Source organism: Ammodytes marinus (assembly GCF_949987685.1).
Source record: "Ammodytes marinus genome assembly, chromosome: 2".
Classification (NCBI taxonomy): domain Eukaryota; kingdom Metazoa; phylum Chordata; class Actinopteri; order Uranoscopiformes; family Ammodytidae; genus Ammodytes; species Ammodytes marinus.
In genome coordinates, this window is record NC_137231.1 from 35,963,562 (window position 1) to 35,987,352 (window position 23,791).

Here is a 23,791-nt window from a genome sequence, read left to right on the forward strand (position 1 = left end):
CTACAGACGACACAGAGACACTGAGGTACCATACAACCAGAACCCAAACCCAGCATACAGAGGTTCAGTGAATGTGAAGGTGTGGAGGTGGATCAGTGAGTCAGAGGAGACACTGTAGAAGGACAGAGAGCCAGCAGGACAGTCCACATACACTGCTACTCTGCGAGAGACAGAGGAGGAGGAGATGGATGTTTTTATCATATTGTGCCAGACAGAGTAACCATGACGATCAGAGCACTCCAGACACCAGGACTGATCATTCCTTCCAAACCAACAGTCATTACTGCCTCCTTTCCTGCTGATTCCTCTGTAACTCACTGATATATAAACCCATTCTCTCCACTCGACCTCCCAGTAACGGCGACCAGTCAGACTATTACTACACAGCAGCTGAGGACAGGAGTCAAATCTCTCTGGATGATCAGGATATGGCTGATACTCCTTCACATATGTCACCTTCCTGTTGTTGTCAGACAGTTTGAGGTCTCTGTGTACTGTGTTTGTGTCCAGTGTGAGTTCACAGGAATCTGATGGAGAGAACAAGACACAACACAGCAGCAGTTTATCATCAGACACCTGATGGGTTCATGTGTTGTTTTATTAACAGACTGTTAATTAGATCAAACCTTCAGAATGACTCACTGTTTTGAATCTATAATAATAATAATAATAATAATAATATATATATTTTTAAATAATAATACAAAAGGATAGTATATATTTATTTATTTATATACAGGTGAAACTCGAAAAATTAGAATATCATGCAAAAGTTAATTTATTTCAGTAATTCAACTTAAAAGGTGAAAATGATATATTATATAGACTTATTACATGCAAAGTGAGATATCTCAAGCCTTTATTTGTTATAATTTTGATTATTATGGTTTACAGCTTATGAAAACCCCAAATAATGTTAATATTACATGAAATCAATAAAGAATGGATTATAAATACAGAAATGTCGGCCCTATATGAAGTATAATCATCCATATGTACTCAGTACTTGGTTTGGGCCCCTTTTGAATGAATTCTTGCCTCAATTCCAATTCATTTTCCATAATATTCTAATAATACGAGTATCACCTGTATATTTAAAGTGTAAATATTGTACATCAAATTGTATTCATAGTTGTATGTGTATATAGATATAGATATATTGATTGTATAAATATATAGATATATGATTGTAAAAATATATAAATTATAAAATATCAAAGTATATCAAGTTGTATATATGTATGAATTGTAAATATCAAATATAGTATCGCCAATTGTATAGATAGATTGTATAGAGATTATAAGGAATACAAGAAGCTAATATAATAAACATTATTTTTTGAGCTGTGGAATTAAATAAGTTCATACTCCTTCCTATATTATATCAATATATGTAATTTATTTCTTTTTTCTTTTTTGTGAAATAATTTAAACATAATTTGTGTTTATTGCATTTTCATGCTTTTCATTTTGTTTTGTATTTTTGATATGTCTGAAATAAAATTGAATCAAAATCTACTTTCAGCTTTTGATATAGAGGTGGAGTCAGTTACTTCTGGAGAAGGCTTGATTTCATTTTTTTCCCAAAATCAGTGAATATGTCCTCATGATCTGCTACCTGTCCGTACTGTGTGCCTTGAAATAAATACCTGGTATTAATACACAGCCTAGGCTCTGTACGCGAGCATGTACACAAAAGGAATGTAAACAAAGAGGCCCATCGTATAAGCAACATTTCCGTTTACAGAGCCTAGGCTGTGTATTAAAACTCAGTTTTTTTGTCAGTGCACACACAGTACAGACAGGTAGAGGATTGTGAAGAGATATTCGCTGATCATGAGAAAAAGTGATTTTGACAACAAGCGTTCTCCAGAATCACTGACTCCACCTTTAAACTGCTTTAAATGTGCTGCCTTGTTTTCCTGAATCAAAGTGAACACTAGGGGTGTGCACGTGTACATGTGTAACCGTTGAGTAAATCATAACCGTTTAGGAAAAATCAATAAACGAAAACTGTTTAAAAAAAATGTCTTCAAATTTAAAATTTTCTTTTTTTCAAAGTTTTTAATTATGTTCTGGAGACACGCATTCATTGATTTTACATCACTAATGAACTAATTGGGGATGATAAAAGCTAGTCTGCCGAATCTGTCTGTCCCTCGGCGAGTGTGTGTGAGTGAGTGTGTGTATCGGCGCACACACACACACACGGGGAGTCGCCGTGCTGGGGCTCGACTCACAGCCACGGAAGAGTGATGAAAGATAACCTAAAGATTAAAGTTACCCGGTTGACGTGAACTACACTCGTAAGTAGGGTTGGGTATCGCGTGGGTTTTTTCCGATACCGGTTACTACTCAGTACTTTTGAAACGGTTCCGGTGCTTAAACGGTACTTTAACCGGTACTTTAAAGCCTCAAATTGCCCACACTTTGTCAAAAAAATAATGCCCTTTTATAAATAGTGCCACATTTAACACAATTAACTTTAACAATATAATTACGAGTAACTTACAAATAAACTATTTAAAAATTCACACAATTTACATACTATCTAATACAACAATACTGTTTCAAACAATATAATAATGGAGGTTAATGTGGAGACTACCAGGTAATCTAATCTACATCTTAAAACTTTAGCTAAAAGTAATAATTTTGATAAGAAAGATTCCTTATGACCTGAACAATACAACACCTTAAAACTAATAGATACACATATAAAACACCCATATGAAATTAAATGCAGTATTGGATTTACAGTAAGGAAATAAGTACACCCAATGAGAACCACAGACTGAAAACAGTCAAGGAAGAGCGTTAGCCTTTTGGAATATTAACAGTGCTCATTTGCATTTAACTTGAAACAAAATTCAACTGACATAAAAAATACAAAGAAGTCCTCTGTAAAGATAAGACCACAACTATTAACTTTGTCAAATTAACCATTTTTGTGCAGAAAAAATTTCATATTTGCCTTCTCAGGAAGGATACGAGATCTTTAATGTACATGCTGTTCTAATGTGCAGCGCGCTGTTTATTATTAATATAACGGCCCGTCATCAGACACATGTAGCCTACCGGATGGTTTTATACATCGATCGCTCCATAAAGTTATCCAAGTCAGAGCTTTTTGTATGGGCAGAGATCGTTATTTTAAGTGTGTCTTTATGAAGTTTCTTGTTAAACGTTTCCATATCACCGGGCCACCGTGTCCCGCTCTGTGTTTTTTGGGTTCGTCTCCACCGCCGTGCGTAAAGGCAGCACTAACAGCTGACGGCCGCTGCCTCATCGTAAGCCTACACGTGCCTAATACATGCGTGACAATACTGCTAGATCGCTTGTCATTCGCAAAAAGAAATGCATTGCATTGGCGTTCAAAAATAGTCTGACATAAAGAGCGATCAGTCTGTGAAACTGCGAACGTGAGCGAGTGTTGAGCACTCGTGTGCGCGCTCCTCGAGACGGTCGGGCTCGTTCTCGTCACTCACAGCCCGGTGAGAAATGCTTCTCTCAGACACAGAACAGCATCCGCGAGCGGACATGCTTCATCGATCATGACATAAAGAGCCATCAGTCTGTCAAAATACAAACGTGACTACAGCAGGGGCGGCACCGAAATGAGGCACCAAAACTTTCGTTCTTATTCGGTCTGGTTACTACCGTTTACGTCGGCACCGGTGCCATACTGGTACCGGGTTTCGGGCCCAACCCTACTCGTGAGTATCCTGAACTTTAAAACACCTGTTCAACCATAAACGTGGACATGTAGAAATGTGCGATAGGCTATTAATCAGGAAATTAATGAAGGGCGATAATGACGGCAAACACATGACAGGCGAACGTGTCAGTGTGTGTGTGTGTGTGTGTGTGCCATGGACTTGTTATAATAGGTGTGTAAACCATAGATAGTAGCCTATATAAAAACGAGCGTGGTTCATGTCAACTGTGTGTTTACAGGCGAATGAACGCGTATGTGTGTGTGCGCACGCCTACAAGACGGCGGGCGCACGAGGACAATGACGTCACGGTTAACCGTGTACACGAAAAAAAAATCTGTTGTGTACACGGTTAGACATTTTTGTAAACGTTCACAGCCCTAGTGAACACACACTTACACTTCTTCAGACCAGGTTTCAGCCTCTGCTCTCCACCATGTTCCACCCTGGAGGGAGAAACAGAGTCAGAATGAACCTTCAGAAGCTTCCTCATCACTGACATATTCTTTTTTGTCTGTTTTTGGTCTGTTAACTATACAGAATGTGTTTAGAGTTAGGGGATACGTTGGAAAAGATGGTTATACATTTGTAGTTCTCATTCATCTGTAAATGTCACATAATAAAACTTTTTTTTTAACATTATTTCAAACTGTCAGTGAACAACAGGTTGCTGCTTGAACGTCCCTGAGCTCTTCAAAGTAATATTAAATCATGAACTAATTTAAATATAAAAATATTAAATGTTGATGTGAAATAGCTTTAACTGCAGGCCATGGACCAAGACAAAAAAAAACACTTGCTATACAACGTCTGCAAAATATATGAGCTTTTAAGTGCACAGTTATGTTCAATAAGTTTATTAGTGTTAAAAGTGTAATTTAGTGGTCTGAACCTCCGCCATGCTCCGCTCAACTCTGTCTGCATGTGAACTAAACAGCTTTGCAACATAGCAAGTGACACATTAATCACACAACACAACAAATCATAAATGACATTTCAGGGTTTTTCCTGCATAGAGAAATTTTCGGCGCCCCCCAAAGAGGATTTACCCAGCGCCAAAATGATAAAATTTGAGAATAAATATAGCCATTTAAAACCTCTCCAAATTCAGCCCAATTTAAGTAATCCTTCTTGAGGGGCTGGGCAATAACTTGAATTTCAATTACTATTATGGCTTCCCTCAATCATGAAAACAAAATAATCGTAATTAAGCTATCATTTTTCTGCACGTCGGGGCATGCAGGCTTGTAAATGCAGCGAACCCTTTAAGCCGTGTGCTCCGCTCGGCCCCGCCCTCACCTGATAGTTTAGCTTTTGGCTGGTCCAGAGAGTACGAGGGAAATGTTGCGCATTGCCGGGTGTTTTGAAAAACTTCGGAGGACGGCAGTAAGTCAGCCTAATTGTGTTGTCTGAAAACACTTCAGACTCACAACTGACTAAAATAATGTGCAAGATATTCCACGCGCGGACACGCGATTCGCGTGACCGCCAGAGAGAGAGAGAGAAAAAAGGCACCTCAAAACATCTCGACCAATTTGTTTATTCACTTTAAGTCAAATCATAGTGGTCTATGACCAAGCAATAAATTAATTAAAAACACAGGAGTTTAAAGCTCCTTGACTCCTGTCACCACAACAGTCAACACTGTAGTCTACAATATCCAGCCAGCTCCTTGAGACATATGATGCACTCATATTCCTGCTAGCAAAATACATGCCCTATCAACACCATTTGCAACGTGTTATTATTATTTTGACATTTATTTTATTCAATTATTAAAAATATTTTTCACTTATTTAGCCTATTTCTATTTTCCCTGTTTTCAGTTCAATTAGGCCTATGTTTAAAATCCAAAATCATTGTGTTAATAGAAACAAACTTGTTAAAAGTTAAATAAATGCATGATGTTCTTAAATCAATGATTAACTGCCTTTAATAATCGTGATTACACAATGTCAATCAAAATAATCATAATTATGATCTCTTCATAATCGAGCAGCCCTACCTTCTGGCAATTTCCATGGTTTTGATCAATTAGAAATAATTACATTATTAAATAGATAGTCATTATTAGTATTTTGACTTCATATCTACAGGTTATTTATTGTGATTTTATCAGTCAGTTAGCTCCATGGTAACACAGTGATTGACAGGCTGACTGAAATGCTCTTTATCTGGACAGAAACTGCCCTCTCCCAACCCCACACCCTCTTAAAATACGCAAACGTTTTGCCTTTACTGTTGCACATAGTCGCGACCCCAAAAAAGTCGGTCCGCATACTGACCCGCAAAAAGGCCCATTCTGAGCCAAGAAAAACCCTGCTGAGGTGTTTGCTTTAATTATTTAATACAAACTATTTTCCTACCAGATTAAATATAGTGAAGTGACAGAATGTGATTATTTCATTATTTCTATTTAGTCAAATTATTGTCTTCATGTTAAAATAATACAAACACAAAGTAAAACTTAATAACATTAAAAATGAAAAGGATCCTCAGCAAAAACAACAACAACAACTCAATAATATGGTTCATGTTCAAAAGGGCCTAGAAGAAGTTAAACACTTATCTGGTCCTACACCGTCTAAAGTTTTATTAATGGATTCAAATTATAGATGATTAAATTATGAATTAAATTATAGGAAATAAAAGTTGAATTTACAGCCATCAGGGTCCATAATATTTAATTGTTGTTGTCAGTCAGCTACACTGATACAGACTGTGAGCCAACAGTCCTCAGCCTGTCAGTGTAAAGGCTACTCTATGCTCCAATTCCGTGCGTAAATAGAGACGTACGTTTACAACGTTATATCCGTCACTGCCCTCATACTTCCATGCGTCCTTTATGTTGGAATGGACATTAAGCAAATCAACCATTAGTGGGCAGCAGCGTCGCTCAGAGTAAAAAGTTACTCAAATAGGAAGAAGAAGAGTCAAACAGTGAATTAACTGGAATACATATTTTATAATAGGTCCATGGAAGACACAGCTTTAGCGATATAATACCGTAGCAATGGAAGAGGCTAAACTGGAGGCTGTAGGCCTATTATAGACAGCGGGGTCTCAGGACATCAATCACGACATGTCAAACAAACTAGTCTCGCACGGACCTCCGGTACTTCTCTATTGCTGCCGTCAGCCTGCCGTCTAGCTGACAGCCTGCGGTCTAGCTGACATTCTTCCCCGTGCGATCCCCGCTCATGCTGCTCTGTTGTAGTTGTCTGTCCCTGTGCCCCGGCTGTGTAACTTCATAGATATATAAATGTGTATGTAATTTCGTACCAACTCACACAAACCTCTCCTCAAAAGTTAAGACCTTTTCTAAAGTATTGTGTCTTTCGTTTGTGTTTGTAAACAAATGTACAGTAAGTAAAAGTGAACTGTTGGCTGTGCGCCCCCCATGATCTTCTGTAGTAATGCTCCGTTCTGTCCGTTTGGTACGCATCCGCAAGCTTGCAGGATACGTGCAGAAATACGCACGTAATGTACGCAGAGTACGGACAGAAGGCTCCGTCCGTATGCGTATGTAACGTAGAGCATAAATGAGGCTTAACAGAGAAACAGTGTGTGAGCTCTTGGTGTCTCTTCATACCTGAGAGTCTCCAGTCTCAAGAGGGGATCCTCCAGCAGCTTCACCCCTGAGTCTCCTGGATGGTTGTAGCTCAGGTCCAGCTCTCTCAGATGGGAGGGGTTGGACCTCGGAGTTGAGGCCAGAGAAGCACAGCCTTTCTCTGTGATCAGACAACCTGACAGACTACACACACACAGACACAGAAACAGACACACACAGAAACACACACACACACACACACACACACACACACACACCAGCTGTGAACATGTGATTGTTTCTTTGTTCAGGTACGTTTCGGTCCACATAGAATACTTGTGGGCCACGTTTATAATAAATGTTAAGCATAAGCTGTGGTATTTAATAATTATACGATACAAATGAAAGGAGAAACTGATGTAAATCATATGTTAAATGGTCATCAGTTGAACTGGTGCATGAAGTCTGACCTGAGAGATTCCAGATTACAGTGTGGACTCTGCAGCCAAGCAGACAGATGCTTCACTCCTGAATCCTGCAGGTCGTTGTTACTCAGGTCCAGCTCTCTCAGATGGGAGGGGTTGGAGCTCAGATCTGAGGCCAGAGAAGCACAGCCTTCCTCTGTGATCAAACAACCTGACAGCCTACTCACACACACACACACACACACACACACACACACACACACACACACACACACACACACACACACACACACACACACACACACACACACACACACACACACACACACACACACACACACACACACACACACACACAGAGAGTGAAAATGTGATGGTGAGTTTTATTTGTTTCTTTGTATTTTGTTGTACGTTATGGTCCAGATAGAATACTTTAGAGCCACGTCTATAATAAATACTGATCTGTGGTATTTAATAATTCAACAAAAAAGGAGAAAAATTTCTGAAAACATTTGGAAACTAATTATGAGTCTAGAAACAACTGTTGAAGTTTAATTAAAGATATTTTGAATAATCATTGTACCAGACACAATCCTACACAGGTTAACTTGTTATAAACTGATATAAATCAGATGTTAAATGGTCATCAGTTGAACTGTTTGGTAATCTGACCTGAGAGATTCCAGTTTACAGTGTGGACTCTGCAGCCAAGCAGACAGATGCTTCACTCCTGAATCCTGCAGGTGGTTGTTACTCAGGTCCAGCTCTCTCAGATGGGAGGGGTTGGAGCTGAGAACTGAGGACAGAGAAGCACAGTCTCCCCCTGTGATCAAACAACCTGACAGCCTACACACACACACACACACACACACACACACACACACGCACACGCACACGCACACACACACACACACACCATATGTGAACATGTGATGGTGAATTTTAATTTGTTTATTTTTTGTTGGCCAGATACAATACTTTAGAGCCATTTCTATTAAATATATATTAAACATAACTTGTAGTATTTAATAATTCAACAAAACAAATGAAAAGCAGAGTAAAATAAATTATTTGAGTCTAGAATACTGCTTATGTTAAATTATAGTTCTGTTGAATAATCATTTTAGCAGATACAATCCTAAACAGGTTAACTTGTTATAAACTGTAAATCAGATGTTAAATGGTCATCAGTTGAACTGTTTGATAATCTGACCTGAGAGTTTCCAGTTTACAGTGTGGACTCTGCAGCCCTACAGCTAGTCGCTTCACTCCTGAATCCTGCAGGTCGTTGTTACTCAGGTCCAGCTCTCTCAGATGGGAGGGGTTGGAGCTGAGAACTGAGGACAGAGAAGCACAGTCTCCCCCTGTGATCAAACAACCTGACAGCCTACACACACACACACACACACACACACGCACACACACGCACACGCACACACACACACAACATGTGATGGTGAGTTTTATTAGTTTATTTGTATTTTGTTGTACGTTATGGTCCAGATAGAATACTTTAGAGCCACGTCTATAATAAATACTGATCTGTGGTATTTAATAATTCAACAAAAAAGGAGAGAAATTTCTGAAAACATTTGGAAACTAATCATGAGTCTAGAAACAACTGTTGAAGTTTAATTAAAGATATTTTGAAAAATCATTGTACCAGACACAATCCTACACAGGTTAAATTGTTATAAACTGATATAAATCAGATGTTAAATGGTCATCAGTTGAACTGTTTGGTAATCTGACCTGAGAGTTTCCAGTTTACAGTGTGGACTCTGCAGCCAAGCAGACAGATGCTTCACTCCTGAATCCTGCAGGTCGTTGTTACTCAGGTCCAGCTCTCTCAGATGGGAGGGGTTGGAGCTCAGATCTGAGGCCAGAGAAGCACAGCCTTCCTCTGTGATCAAACAACCTGACAGCCTACACACACACACACACACACACACACACACACACACACACACACACACACACACACACACACACACACACACACACACACACACACACACACACACACACACACACTGAAAATGTGATGGTGAGTTTTATTTGTTTCTTTGTATTTTGTTGTACGTTATGGTCCAGATAGAATACTTTAGAGCCACGTCTATAATAAATACTGATCTGTGGTATTTAATAATTCAACAAAAAAGGAGAGAAATTTCTGAAAACATTTGGAAACTAATCATGAGTCTAGAAACAACTGTTGAAGTTTAATTAAAGATATTTTGAATAATCATTGTACCAGACACAATCCTACACAGGTTAAATTGTTATAAACTGATATAAATCAGATGTTAAATGGTCATCAGTTGAACTGTTTGGTAATCTGACCTGAGAGTTTCCAGTTTACAGTGTGGACTCTGCAGCCAAGCAGACAGATGCTTCACTCCTGAATCCTGCAGGTCGTTGCTACTCAGGTCCAGCTCTCTCAGACTAGAGGAGGAGCTGAGAACTGAGGCCAGAGCTTCACAGCTTCTCTCTGAGAGGTTACAGCCACTCAGTCTGGAGAGACAACAGTAAGAGGAAAGTTATCGAATTTCAACTTAATCTTCTTGTAAAAAGATCTACACACACACACACACACACACACACACACACACACACACACACACACACACACACACACACACACACACACACACACACACACACACACACACACACACACACACACACACACACACACACACACACACACACAGTGAGTTTTATTTGTTTCTTTGTATTTTGTTGTACGTTATGGTCCAGATAGAATACTTTAGAGCCACGTCTATAATAAATACTGATCTGTGGCATTTAATAATTCAACAAAAAAGGAGAGAAATTTCTGAAAACATTTGGAAACTAATCATGAGTCTAGAAACAACTGTTGGAAGTTTTTTTGAATAATCCTTGTACCAGACACAATCCTACACAGGTTAAATTGTTATAAACTGATATAAATCAGATGTTAAATGGTCATCAGTTGAACTGTTTGGTAATCTGACCTGAGAGTTTCCAGTTTACAGTGTGGACTCTGCAGCCAAGCAGACAGATGCTTCACTCCTGAATCCTGCAGGTCGTTGCTACTCAGGTCCAGCTCTCTCAGACTAGAGGAGGAGCTGAGAACTGAGGACAGAGCTTCACAGCTTCTCTCTGAGAGTTTACAGACACTCAGTCTGGAGAGACAACAGTAAGATGAAAGTTATCGAATTTCAACTTAATCTTCTTGTAAAAAGATCCACACACACACACACACACACACACACACACACACACACACACACACACACACAGACACACACACACACAGAGTGAAAATGTGATGGTGAGTTTTATTTGTTTCTTTGTATTTTGTTGTACGTTATGGTCCAGATAGAATACTTTAGAGCCACGTCTATACTAAATACTGATCTGTGGTATTTAATAATTCAACAAAAAAAAGGAGAGACATTTCTGAAAACATTTGGAAACTAATCATGAGTCTAGAAACAACTGTTGAAGTTGTTTTGAATAATTATTGTACCAGACACAATCCTACACAGGTTAAATTGTTATAAACTGATATAAATCAGATGTTAAATGGTCATCAGTTGAACTGTTTGGTAATCTGACCTGAGAGTTTCCAGCTTACAGTGTGGACTCTGCAGTGCAGCAGACAGATGCTTCACTCCTGAATCCTGCAGGTCGTTGTTACTCAGGTCCAGCTCTCTCAAACTAGAGGAGGAGCTGAGAACTGAGGCCAGAGCTTCACAGCTTCTCTCTGAGAGGTTACAGCCACTCAGCCTGGAGAGACAACAGTAAAAAAAGAGTAATACATTTAAATTTTGTCAGTTAAAAGATGGCAGAGTATGTATTAGTGAATAAATCCTACTGTACGTACAGAGCTTTGTTGGAGACTTTGACCACTGGCAGCAGCCTCAGAAGAGCCTTCTCTGAAGCAGAGTATTTCTTCAGGTCAAACACGTCCAGATCTTTTTCTGATGACAGTAAGATGAAGACCAGAGCTGACCACTGAGCAGGAGACAGTTTATCTGTGGAGAGACTTCCAGAATTCAGGGACTGCTGGATCTCCTCCACTAGAGAACTGTCATTCAGTTCATTCAGACAGTGGAACATATTGATGCTTCTCTCTGGAGACAGTTTCCCACTGATTTTCTTCTTGATGTACCTCACTGTTTTCTGATTGGGCTCTGGGCTGCTTTCCTTTTTCAGTAGGCCTGGTAGAAGTCTTTGATTGGACTGTAGTGAAAGACCCAGGAGGAAGCGGAGGAACAAGTCCAAGTGTCCATTTGGACTCTTCAAGGCTTTGTCAATGGCAGACCTGTGGACATTGGTCTCAGATGTTTTGCTGAACATCCTTCGCAGATATTCTACAGGAGTTTCCCCTAGCTCAGGCATAACATTCCTGTTACTGTTAAGGAGTTCGCTCTCTACATAGAAAGCAGCCAAATACTCATGAACACTCAGATGGACAAAGCTAAACATCTTGTCTTCAACATTCTTCCTGCCACGTTCCACTTTAAAGATCTCTGTGAACACTCCTGAGAAGAGAGATGCCTCTCTGACATCAATGCCACTCTTTTTTAGATCTTTCTCGTAGAAGATCAGGTTGCCCTCTTTCAGCTGGTGGAAAGCTATTTTCGCTAATAACTTAATGTACTCACGGCACTCTTCTTCTTTTTCGTGCCCCTCTTTTGTTACAATCTGGAACTTGATATATTCTGTGTACATCTCAGTCAGGGTCTTGGGCAGCTCTCCTCCCTCTCCAATCTCCTCCAGAACTATAGCAGTGATCCAGCAGAAGACTGGGATGTGGCACATGATGTGGAGGCTTCGTGATGTCTTGATGTGGGAGATGATTCTTCTGGCCTGCTCCTCATCTCTGAACTTCTTCCTGAAGTACTCCTCCTTCTGAGGGTCAGTGAACCCTCTGACCTCTGTCACCATGCCAACACAGTCAGGAGGGATCTGATTGGCTGCTGCAGGTCGTGTGGTTATCCAGAGGCGAGCAGAGGGAAGCAGTTTCCCCCTGATGAGGTTTGACAGCAGCACATCCACTGAGGTGGACTCTGTAACACCACAGTGACGTGTATTGTCCAGTTGGAGGCGGCTCTCATCAAGTCCATCCAAAATGAACAGAAGTTTGAATTTGCTCTTGTCATAGTTGGTGTTTCCTGAAGATTGCAGAGTTGTGAAGATGTCATTAAGAGCTTCTTCACTGATGGCTCTGGCTTCTGTGATTAATTCATGAATTAGCTCTGCCAAACAAAACTTTTCTTCTTTCAATAAATTCAACTGGCGGAAGTTTAAGGGGAATATGAGATGCACATCTTGATCGGCTCCTCCTTCAGCAAAGTCCAAAACAAATTTCTTCACAAGAAATGTTTTGCCAATTCCTGCAATTCCAATGGTCAGCGCTGTTCTAATGGGTTTGCATTTTCCAGGGGGGATTTTGAACATGTCACTTGGTTTAATTGGTTTCTCTGTGTCTGCTGGTTTCACCGCCTCAATCTGTCTGATTTCATGCTGTTTGTTGATGTGTACGTCGCCCCCTGCTGTGATGTACAGCTCTGTGTAGATCTCACCCAGAGGCTGGGAATCCTTCTCCTCTAACCATCCCTCTGTAGCGGAGTTGAACCTATCCTGGAGGTTTGTTTGAAGCTGTTTTTGGTAAAATGAGATGGGTGTTGGCTCTGGTTGAGCAACAATTGCATCTGTGTGACATAAGTAGAAAAAATACGTATAAAATTAGACTTGTGTAAAGATGCTTATTTTCTCATAGTCACCAACAAATGTTTCTTTTCCATATTTTTATTTCTTGAAGGAAATTAACCCTTAGGTGCTCTTGGGGACGTTTTTGTCCTTTCGCACTTTTTTACGCTCTTTTTTGTGTATAACTTTGGCTGTGCTTATGTTAACTGAATAAATTTAGGCCAGGGATTTTTTTTTTTTAATATTGTGTGAATTTCTACTCAGCAACTTTGTACCATCTATAATAAAGGCTGTACACTTTTTTGTTACACTCAGCTCCCTAAGGACGTTTTTGTCCCCTGTTGACTCCCATTCAAAATGGCCTTTTTTACCAATTTGATCCTGCTGTCATTACAGCATAAAATATTTTTTTCAATGATTTTATGCTTTCATCCTAGACACAAAGCATCAAAATTTATCATTTTCAACACCATCACCATTTTGAGCCATTTCCCTATATTTGGCATAAAGTTGAATTACAAGCAATTTTCCAGGTTGTCGGTCTTGCCCCCCACAGTGCAATAGAAAAAAGAATTCAACCTAAATGGTGTGAGTGTGTTGGTAGGGATGCTAGTGTGTGGTGCATATGTGTGTATTGAGGAGATATAGTGTGTGTGACGTGTACACACAGCCAAACTTTACAAACTCAAACTTGTATTGAAAAAATGGCCCAGTTTGAAAGCATTAAATCCTGTAAAAACGTTGTTTTTTCAAACCACAGCCATGATGACAAACACGTGAATTTGATGATATTAGGCAATAATCCAAAACTTAAGACACCAAAATTGCTTTTTTAGCACTATCTAGCTCAATCATTTATTTCCTCCTGTTTTTTCTGAGGATCAAATATGCTCCCTAAAACCTTTTTTGTACTTTTTTGTAATTCTTTAGAGTTGCAGGCCTAAACATAAGAAATATGAGAAATTAATGGAAAGTGTGGATCCATATGGATACCTTAGGGTTGTGTCTGTCTGTGTGTTGTGAAATGACTGTGTGTGTATGTGTGTGTCTCTGTGCGCATGCATATGTGTGCAGCTATAAGGTGCAATTTGTGGGTTTTCAGGTGGCTGCAGGTTCACAGTACTTTGTTGACATCATCACAGAAACTGGAAGGACTTTTTTGTCCTCTAGGGTCATGAGAGGGAGTATTTATTTGCATCTGTGACTGAATACTGAACATGTATCAAAAGCAGTTTTATTGTAAATCATTAACATATCCTAGAGTCTAATTATCCCACTCAAAAAAATCCACTTCGCATCTATTATGTGAGAAATTTTTCTGTTATTGTGTTTTTTTTTAAATAAAAGACTCACGTCATCACATAAGCTTGCATGTAAAGGGTTAAACGCAATTACCAATGAATTAATATTTGATATGTATGTAAAGAGCAGGCATGCAAACTCATAAGCCATGAAAAAGGTGAGAAGTCCGAAAACAAACACCGGTAGGGGGGTCTGGATGTTAATCTGCAGTGACAATCCGCCAACCGCGGCCGTTAACCAGCATGCGCATAAATCAATGCAAATGGCTGTAAAACAACGGTTGGCAAACTCTGTGAATGTATTTAAAAAGTGATTCACATAAACCGAGTAGGCACTAGGGTTGCCACCTTGGATTTAGGAAAAAAAGGGACACTTGATGTTTGGGGCGGAGGGCTCGGCCATTATTAGGCTACCAGTTCAGACTGACCAGTGTAATGACCTATAATAACCATAAACACCTACAGTGCTTTTTACAGTAGGATATATAAGGAGACTGAGGTGGGAACCCTGTACCTTGTAGGGGGGTCCGGGGGAATGCTCCCCCGGAAGAAAAAAATGCAACCTTTTAAAGTAAAATTCATCAATCTGGTGTACTTTGAGAAGAAAATTGCTGGGCCCATTATCTCATAATCCGTATATGAACCAAATGGTTTCCACAATCTTTTTTTCTATTTTCGCAGGGAGCATGCACAAGCATTATTTATTAAAAAAAAAAAAAAAAAAAAAAAAAAAAAAAGTGGGGGCCCCACACTGGGTCTTGAAACGGGCCCCGAGATCGTTGAGACCGCCCCTGCCCGCTGCACTTTCTCTCTGCCCGGCCCCGCTCGCCCCTCCATTGAGAATGCATTAGTTGGCGCAACAAACGCCTCGGCCCGTGTGAAACGGCCTTAACTAGGCTACTGAACGAAGGAAACAGCTGGTGAAAAAAAGAGAACAATTCTGGGAAAAACGGGACGGGTGGCAACACTAGTAGGCACATTAACACGGTAAAATAATAATACTGCGGCTGCTTGAACGCTCCGATGACTCGGAGAGAATTTTTTTTTAACTTCCCTACAGACGCTCTGACTGACTGATGTCACCGCCCCTCAATGACAAACACTGTTCCTGATTGGCCAAATGACCGTCAAAGCTCATATGATAGGAGTTAACATCCGTCAATCATAGTTTGTCACTATGGTCACTCCATGTCCATGCTCCGCTCCACACACACACAGTGCTGGCCATCAGACCCCCCCCCCCCCCCCCTCCCCTCCAAAAAATATTTTCTCAACGGATCTCCACGAATCACATAGATGGCCAATTTCGATTCCAAAACGGCGAATTTCGCCGAAAGGTGACGAGTTTGCATGCCTGAAAGAGGTCAAGTGGGATGAAAGGTTTGTAAAAAAAAAGTAGAAACAAATATTACTGTATAATGTTTTTATGGCAGTTTATAGGGAGAGGACGTTTTTGTCCTCTAGGGTAACCAAGGCGTAGTAAAAGTTAAGGTCACACAAGGGTTAACATGATGTTCGGAGTAAATTATGTCTATATTAGTAATTCTATGAACTTCAACAGAAAAGTTGTAACTTTTTCTATATGATAAACAATAAAAATCTAAATTGACATCGAGCTACAGATCATTTTACATTATATTAGTTTGTTTTGAATGTTAGAGCTGAATAGCGGACTTAAAAAAAATCATGTATTTTAAATAATAATTTACTTATCTAGCATGCTCACAAAAATATGGATAAAAGCTAAAACTTTCTCTCAATGTGTGAAAATATGGAGGAAATGTGTCTTTCCTTGCAATGAACCAAACAGGCTGTTGTTCCACTGTGTCTAGTGCAGTCACTCAAAAACTGATGTGCCGGTTGTGCAAGTAAGTTTTGCCATGGACCAGAACATATTCAAAGGCTAAAAAATGCATCTGAGGAAAGTCCAATGTTTGCTGAAGTCTCTCCAACACAGTTGACATCCACATTGTGTGAGAGAGAATCTAATTTATTTCATTTCATTAAATGTTTTGATGTTTCCTAAAGTGTGTAACATTGTACATATATTTTGAGTATAATACCATCCACAACATTACTCCGATATTATCTCCTCGTGTCTCACTGTCTCGACTTATTGAAATAAATGCAGCTGTTGTGACATCACTGTGCCAGAACATATTTAAATGGTTTTCATTTAGAAGCGATACACACAGAACAGTTCTGATGCTCCCTCATCTCTCAGCAAGTTTAGTAGTAAAAAAACAACTGAGCTCAAAACTTGTGATATTGAGATAACTGCATTGTATATCAAAAGTAAGATAATTGACTCGTTATATAGAGATACTTGACTTGTGGTCTTGAGCAGTATTTAAATCTCCATGTTAGCAGCGGTTTCAAAGCTGAAAGAAAATAGATTTTTACCTTCAATCTGGGAGGAGGACGCTCCAATGTTTGCTGAAGTCTCTTGAACATTGTTGACGTCAACTGACATGAAAGAGAAAATGTTTTTTAATTTGTGTTTTTCATTATACATGTATTATATTATAATGATAATAATACCGTCCACATTCCTCACAGTCTCTCAAACCAAGAGTAGCACCATCACACCTCTGTTCTCTCAATCAGCAATGACCGATAACCTAAACTGTTTCTCATAATCACAAGATCAGGCCTCTAGTTCTTTGGTGAATGCACTGGGCCTCTGTACTGAGGCCATGTTCCTCCACCAGTATTCTGTTGCCAACTCTTTATGCCTAAAATACAAATCATAAAGTGTGACTGGCCTAGGGAGGCGCCACCTAGTGGCCCTAACTGTTATATAACTGACTGTTACAAAGTGTTACTGACCTTCTGGTCCTGCGATGGTGTCTGACAGTTTCTTCACCAGATCATTCTGCTTCATCTCCTCTAAAACCTTCTTGGTCACGATCAGAGCTCCAGGAAGTGTGTAGGCGTTCACCATCAGATCGACTATGATGCATGTCGTTTTAGCATCCTCTAGTTTGGACTTTTTGATGGGTTGGTAGCCTTTCAGGATGCCAGGCTCCCTCAGATACCATTTGAAGAGATCCAATTCAGCTTTTAGTAAATCATCCAGAGTGTCCAAAAGCTCCTTTGATGTCATTGTGGCTTCCTGCTAAAATCAGACAGTATTGTCAACCTGAAGGAGAACTAACACAAATTTATTAAAGCACCAACAGGAGTTCTGATGGCAGATACGGGAGCTTTGTTAATTTAATTTGTGTGTTAGTTAAAACTCCTACTGCTGCTCTGAGAGCTGTACTTAACCCAACTGTAATGGACGCAAAGGTATTTTTATGTTTGGGGCATATCATTAACATGATAACAGCAAACGCAGTCTTGAAAACTTTTGATCAACAGTGCGTAGAAAAGGTTCTAAATTCACTCTTACAAATGAAATTTAGTATGTGTTTAAGTACAAAACTAAATCTGTATTTATCAAACGTGGGCAGGCCTATCGTACGCACATCAGTAAGTCATCAATCTTGAGTTCTTAAGTACAATGCTCGTTCACGCTCAGACCATTTGCATTCAGAAACACCTCCAATTAACCATATAATGTCTGCAAGGTTGGTTTTATTTCTAACATTATTCTATCAACACAGACATTTACAGTACATCGATAGTCTGGCGTTATAATTGATTTGCCTCGGGTGTACTGTGGAGTGGGTAAGACTGTTTTATCAGCAGGCTAGCATTGACCGTTGCCTTGCGTTAACCTAGCACCAGCGAACTCTGCAACTAGAGGGACTGAATGAAATGTGTTGAAAACTGTCTCCAATGATAAATAACACACAGGCTAACTTTGAAATGAGGTCCTATGTCCAAAATTTCGAACTACCCCTTTAAGGCTGATGGGCTCCTAAAGCGTTTACATTGTGCTTGAATTTCTTTCTCACAGGTTTTTTTTAATAGATAGTCATTCCTAGAATTTATATGAGACTGTTAGAAGCAATCACGCAATTGCACTAGATTTCAAACATTTCTCACAGCTGTCTTTTATAGGGGTTGACACCAATTAGGCAATGTGTCTGTTTAAAATGAGTCAAAGGAGTAATTGAATGTTTTCTAATTACAGGAAATATGTGGACGTCTCTCTTAATGCAGACAGTGACACTCTTTAATGCTTTGCTTTTGCTTTCAATATCGCTATTCTACTACTAGATGCTGCTCGTAAGCATGGCCAGAGCTGTGCTTAAATTGACACACAATCCTAAATAGGGTTGCAAAATTTCGGGAATTTTCAAAGTTGGAAACTTTCCATGGGAATTAACAGGAATTTATGGGAATTAACAGCAATTTACTTAATTTATTGAATGGGTTGGGTCAGACAGATGAGTTATATTTTACACAACATTCATCTATTTGTTGTTCAGTGAAATTATTGATTGTTCATAAAATAATCAAAACTTGATAACGTTCTACTTACAAATAAATCTGTTCAAATGTTATCTTTTTTTTGTTGAATTAGTTTGCATGGATGTCTGCCTATGACAAAACATAATGTTTATATGTTTAGATTTATGTTTGGATATGAAAAAAAAATCTTTTAAATGACTGCCATTTAGTTAATTCCTATAATTCCCAATTTTGAATATTCCCAAAATTCCCGAGCGAAAGTTCCCGTGGAAACTTTCCATCCCTTTGCAACCCTAATCTTAAGTATAAGAACATTTTGGAAAATTCCATACTTTAAGAGGCAATGTTCTTATGCACACCTGCTGAACTGACTTCAGGTCGACTTACAGACACTTTCCTCCTTCATGTGGAGGAAACACGGAGAGAAGACGCTGCTCATTCCATCCTGCTCAGTCCTGGTGTGTGTGTGATCTGAGGACGCTGTCACACCCTAATAACTTCACAGTCAAAGTCTAAAAACAAACAACAGTCACGTGAAAACCAGTTCAACAGGTGCCAAGTGTTTCCAGTCTGTCCCCACCTCCTCTGCTTTACCTGTCTGAGGCTAATGTGGATCTCTGCACCTTTTTTTTCTGCTGTACTGTATTTATCTAGAGATGGGAACAAAAAATTAAGAATTGTCAAGGAAAATATATCTATTACAAATGCGAAAAACAGTTTCCACACCTGAACCAAGAGGGGTTTGTAAAATACCATATAGAAAAAGTTATTTTGGGCAGTCAGCCTTTTCCTATTGAGCAGCACATACTTGGAATACCATACCCACAGAACCAAGGAACATTACATCACTCAAATCCTTCGCAAAATCTATAAAAAAACTGGTTACTGACAAATCAAATATGCGTCCATAATCATCTGGGATAGTGTGTTTGTCTTTGTGTTTACTAGTTGTGTTTGTGTCTGAGTTTGTGCTCCTTGTCTGTATACCCTTGTTTGTGCTTATGTGTTTTGTCTGCATTCATGCCACTTGTATGCTCCTTGTTTGTGCTTTTTGTCTTTCTTTAAATACTTATGTGTTTTAATCGTGCTATATGTTCATGCACTTTTATCTGTTTCTGTTTGCTTCATGTTTTTCACACATCGCCAACCTGTTATGTGCTGGAGAAATGATTGTGTCGTTTTGCTTGTCTGTGCTTGTGTCATTTTGTTTTTGTGCTTATGTGATGTATTTTTGTATTATTCTTTTTTTTCTTTCTACCTGCCAGGGACTACACGTGAAAATTAGCATTAGCACCGCATGGCTAAATCTGGCACATTTACATGTTGAACTTTGGTGCTCATATTTATTAATGTGCGCTGTCCCTTCTAAATAAAGAAATCTAAAAAAATAAAAAATAAAAAACTACAACATTCAAAACACCTTTAAATGAATGCAACTCAACGACGCAAAAAAGTTTGCAATACAATAACAAAAACACAGAAAAGTATTTAAACCAATAAAAACCATAACAAATATCATCAAGATTAAAAAAACTAAAATCATGAACTAAACTAATTTAAACTTTTTAATCTTGTAATTCTCCTGTCTGTCCACTAGATGGTGCTATCTGACCAGCTAATGATATAAAGCTCAGATCAGCTCTGACAGATGTGTTGCAGCAGCAGAGTGGATCCCATTGGTTCACTACTATATTAACCACATGTTGCTTTAAAGGCCTTTCACTGTGTTCCTCAGTCCTGGTTCCTAACAAAGGGGAACCAGAACCTCTAGAACCTCAGGCTGCCACAGAGGCTGTCTGCTTTCAGAGCTCTTCTTCAAACACACTCAACACTTCATCCTCCAGCTTTTTTAGATCACTGTTAGTGGAGCCACAGCTGTGTGTAAACACCCACATTTTTACAGTGTGCACACACACTAGAACGGTAGCTGATAATGAGCAGAAATGAGCACATTTTGACAAAAAGTTTTCTGGATTACAATCGCTGAGTATGCCTTTAACAGCTCAACAATAACAGCAGCTCAGCCAAGTTGATGTAATAAATAGTAGTGTTGTTGCCGGAAAGGAACCGGCTCTATAACCACTTGTTGAAAGGGCTACAACGCCACTTAGCGTAGCAGAGTCAGCTATGCTCCAGCCATTTATTGAATATTTGAAAAGCCATATATACTCAGACAAGTGACGCGGTCCATTGAAGTGGCAAGTTCGGTATACGTGATAATCCAATCCAGTTGTCCCATGGAAACGCACTGACTGACACAGCTCAATGTGATCAAAGTGATCAAGGTTTCTCTGGGAGGATTCTCACCTGCTGAACTGACTTCAGGTCGACTTACAGACACTTTCCTCCTTCATGTGGAGGAAACACAGAGAGAAGACGCTGCTCATTCCATCCTGCTCAGTCCTGGTGTGTGTGTGATCTGAGGACGCCGTCACACCCTCACAACTTCACAGTGCAAAACTAAAAACAAACAACAGTGACGTAAAAACCAGTTCAACAAGTGCCAGGTGTTTCCAGTCCGTCCCCGCCTGCTCTGCGTTAACTGCCTGAGGCCAATGTTGATCTCTTGTTTTGCCTTCATGTTTTTGGTTTTGATGTTCTATTTGACATGTGGGCTTGACACCATGCGGGAATAGTAAACATCATTGTTTTACTGTTAACTATGTATTTGTTTGGAATATATTTTATCTATGTAAATCCTTATGGTGGAAGCATGAAAACATTAAATACAAATAATTATACAAAAAAAATTAAGTTAAATCTCACATGTTTAATAAATACCTTCATATATACCGTCAAACTAAAGAGCCGGGTCAAAGACAAACTCAATGTTCCATGAAACTGTTTCAAATACAAACATGCAGGAAACATGACACTCTGCAGACACTACACTCACTTCACTCAGCCATTTACCCAACTGTATTAATTACTATTTTAAGTCCTATACATCTATGCTTCGCTAAGACGTTTTTGCTTTTGTCGGTTGGTACTAGTGGTGAACGTTCCGCCCTTGAAACGACTTAAAATGTTCCCCCTAGAACTAACCGACAGAAGCACAACAAAGCAAATTTAGGACTTTTTTTTCTTACTTTTTTCCAACTACTGCTAACGCATTGATTCAGTGGGGAAATCCCTCCACTACTACAACTAACGACACAACGCATTAATACAGTTGGAGGGAAAGGACTCACTCACTACAGACACTTTACTAAACTACACTACTACTTAGTTAGCCATTTATATAAAGGTTTCCCCAACCGTATTGATGCTTCTTTTTTGCGTGCGAACATTCCAAAAAAGTCAAAACCGTCGCTACAGACACAACACTACAGTGTCTGTAAAATGTCTGCAGAGGTAGAGGCAGCTAGTGACATAAACTAAACTGGGTTATCTTGTTAAAAGTAGTTAGCTGATAGCTAGCCTAGCTGACAGCTAACTAGACCTAGTTATCTTAGTGAGAGTAGTTAACTAACAGCTAACTAAACCTAGTTATCTTAGTGAGAGTAGTTAACTGACAGCTAACTAAACCTAGTTATCTTAGTAAGAGGAGTTAACTAACAGCTAACTAAAGCAGGAGATCTTTCTATGTAGTTGTATCTCACAGGTGTAATGATGTGTTGACATAAAGCTATTTATAATCAGCTATTTGTGCCTGTCACTACCAAACAGTCAAGATCACTGAAAATATGCTGCTAACAGGATGCTGAGATATAAACTTTATATATTTATCAATAATCTAATTTATCTGAAAAACAGACATACAGCAGTTTGTATGTTTTAACATGTTCAGTTGTAAAACATACAACGTCGTAACTTATATGACAAAACAGAATAGTGTTAGTGAAAAACACATCATGTAATTATACTTACATTGTGGAGCGTCTGTGTTCATCTTATTCTCTGAGAAGTGTCCGTCATTCGTTCCACAATCAACTTTTTCACCGTTTTGAGTTTCACCATCTACTGTATCTACAGGTGAAACTCGAAAAATTTGAATATCGTGCAAAAGTTCATTTATTTCAGTAATTCAACTTAAAAGGTGAAACTAATATATAATATAGACTCATTACATGCAAAGTGAGATATCTCAAGCCTTTATTTGTTATGATTTTGATTAGTATGGCTTACAGCTTATGAAAACCCCAAAATCTAAATCTCAGAAAATTAAAATATAACATTAAATCAATATAAAAAGGGATTTTTAATACAGAAATGTGGGCCCTTTATTAAGTATAATCATGTGTATGTACTCAGTACTTGGTTTGGGCCTCTTTTGAATGAATTCTTGCCTCAATTCCAATTCATTTTCCAGGATATTCTAATTAGGCCTATATGAGTTTCACCTGTATTACTGTATGTAGAAGTACTAGGGCTGTGTCTGAAATCGCGCACTTACGTAAGTGCACTTACATTGAGTGCACTTTATTATCCCTACAGTACACTTACTTATAGACGCAGTGCTCTCATTTCTACAGTGTACTGTCCAAACTGCCGTCGCGCACCTACCGGAAATGACTTTGCATTTTGACGGTTCTTCTTCGGTGGTGTTTTTTTCTGCTTGCGTTACCGATAGCCAAAACAGGCACATTAGTCGCGGAAAAACTAAAACAATATATAATTTAACTTTTGTGGAGCACGTCCGTCTCCACGGTTGCTTCAAGCTCCTCTATTTTGATTAGAATGTCCCGTCCTCTCCGTTACGTAGGCAAGATGGCGGCCGTTGAGTGTGGA

General features: G+C 39.1%; 1 protein-coding gene across 1 annotated transcript; it reads right to left on the reverse strand.

Moving 5' to 3' along the window:
* LOC307257339 (NACHT, LRR and PYD domains-containing protein 3-like) lies at positions 1-23,042 on the reverse strand (the record flags this gene model as incomplete). The annotated part of the gene is made up of 15 exons (XM_080036536.1): positions 22,931-23,042; positions 21,368-21,520; positions 19,655-19,710; positions 19,448-19,572; positions 17,528-17,816; positions 17,102-17,164; positions 11,566-13,399; positions 11,298-11,468; positions 9,444-9,617; positions 8,905-9,078; positions 8,364-8,537; positions 7,737-7,910; positions 7,309-7,470; positions 4,116-4,162; positions 1-527 (listed from the first exon to the last, which is right to left on the reverse strand). Exons 5-15 carry the CDS (start codon positions 17,802-17,804, stop codon positions 1-3), a joined length of 3,777 nt encoding a protein of 1,258 aa, XP_079892662.1. The 5' UTR covers positions 17,805-17,816; positions 19,448-19,572; positions 19,655-19,710; positions 21,368-21,520; positions 22,931-23,042.
* Positions 23,043-23,791: the final 749 nt, after the last annotated feature.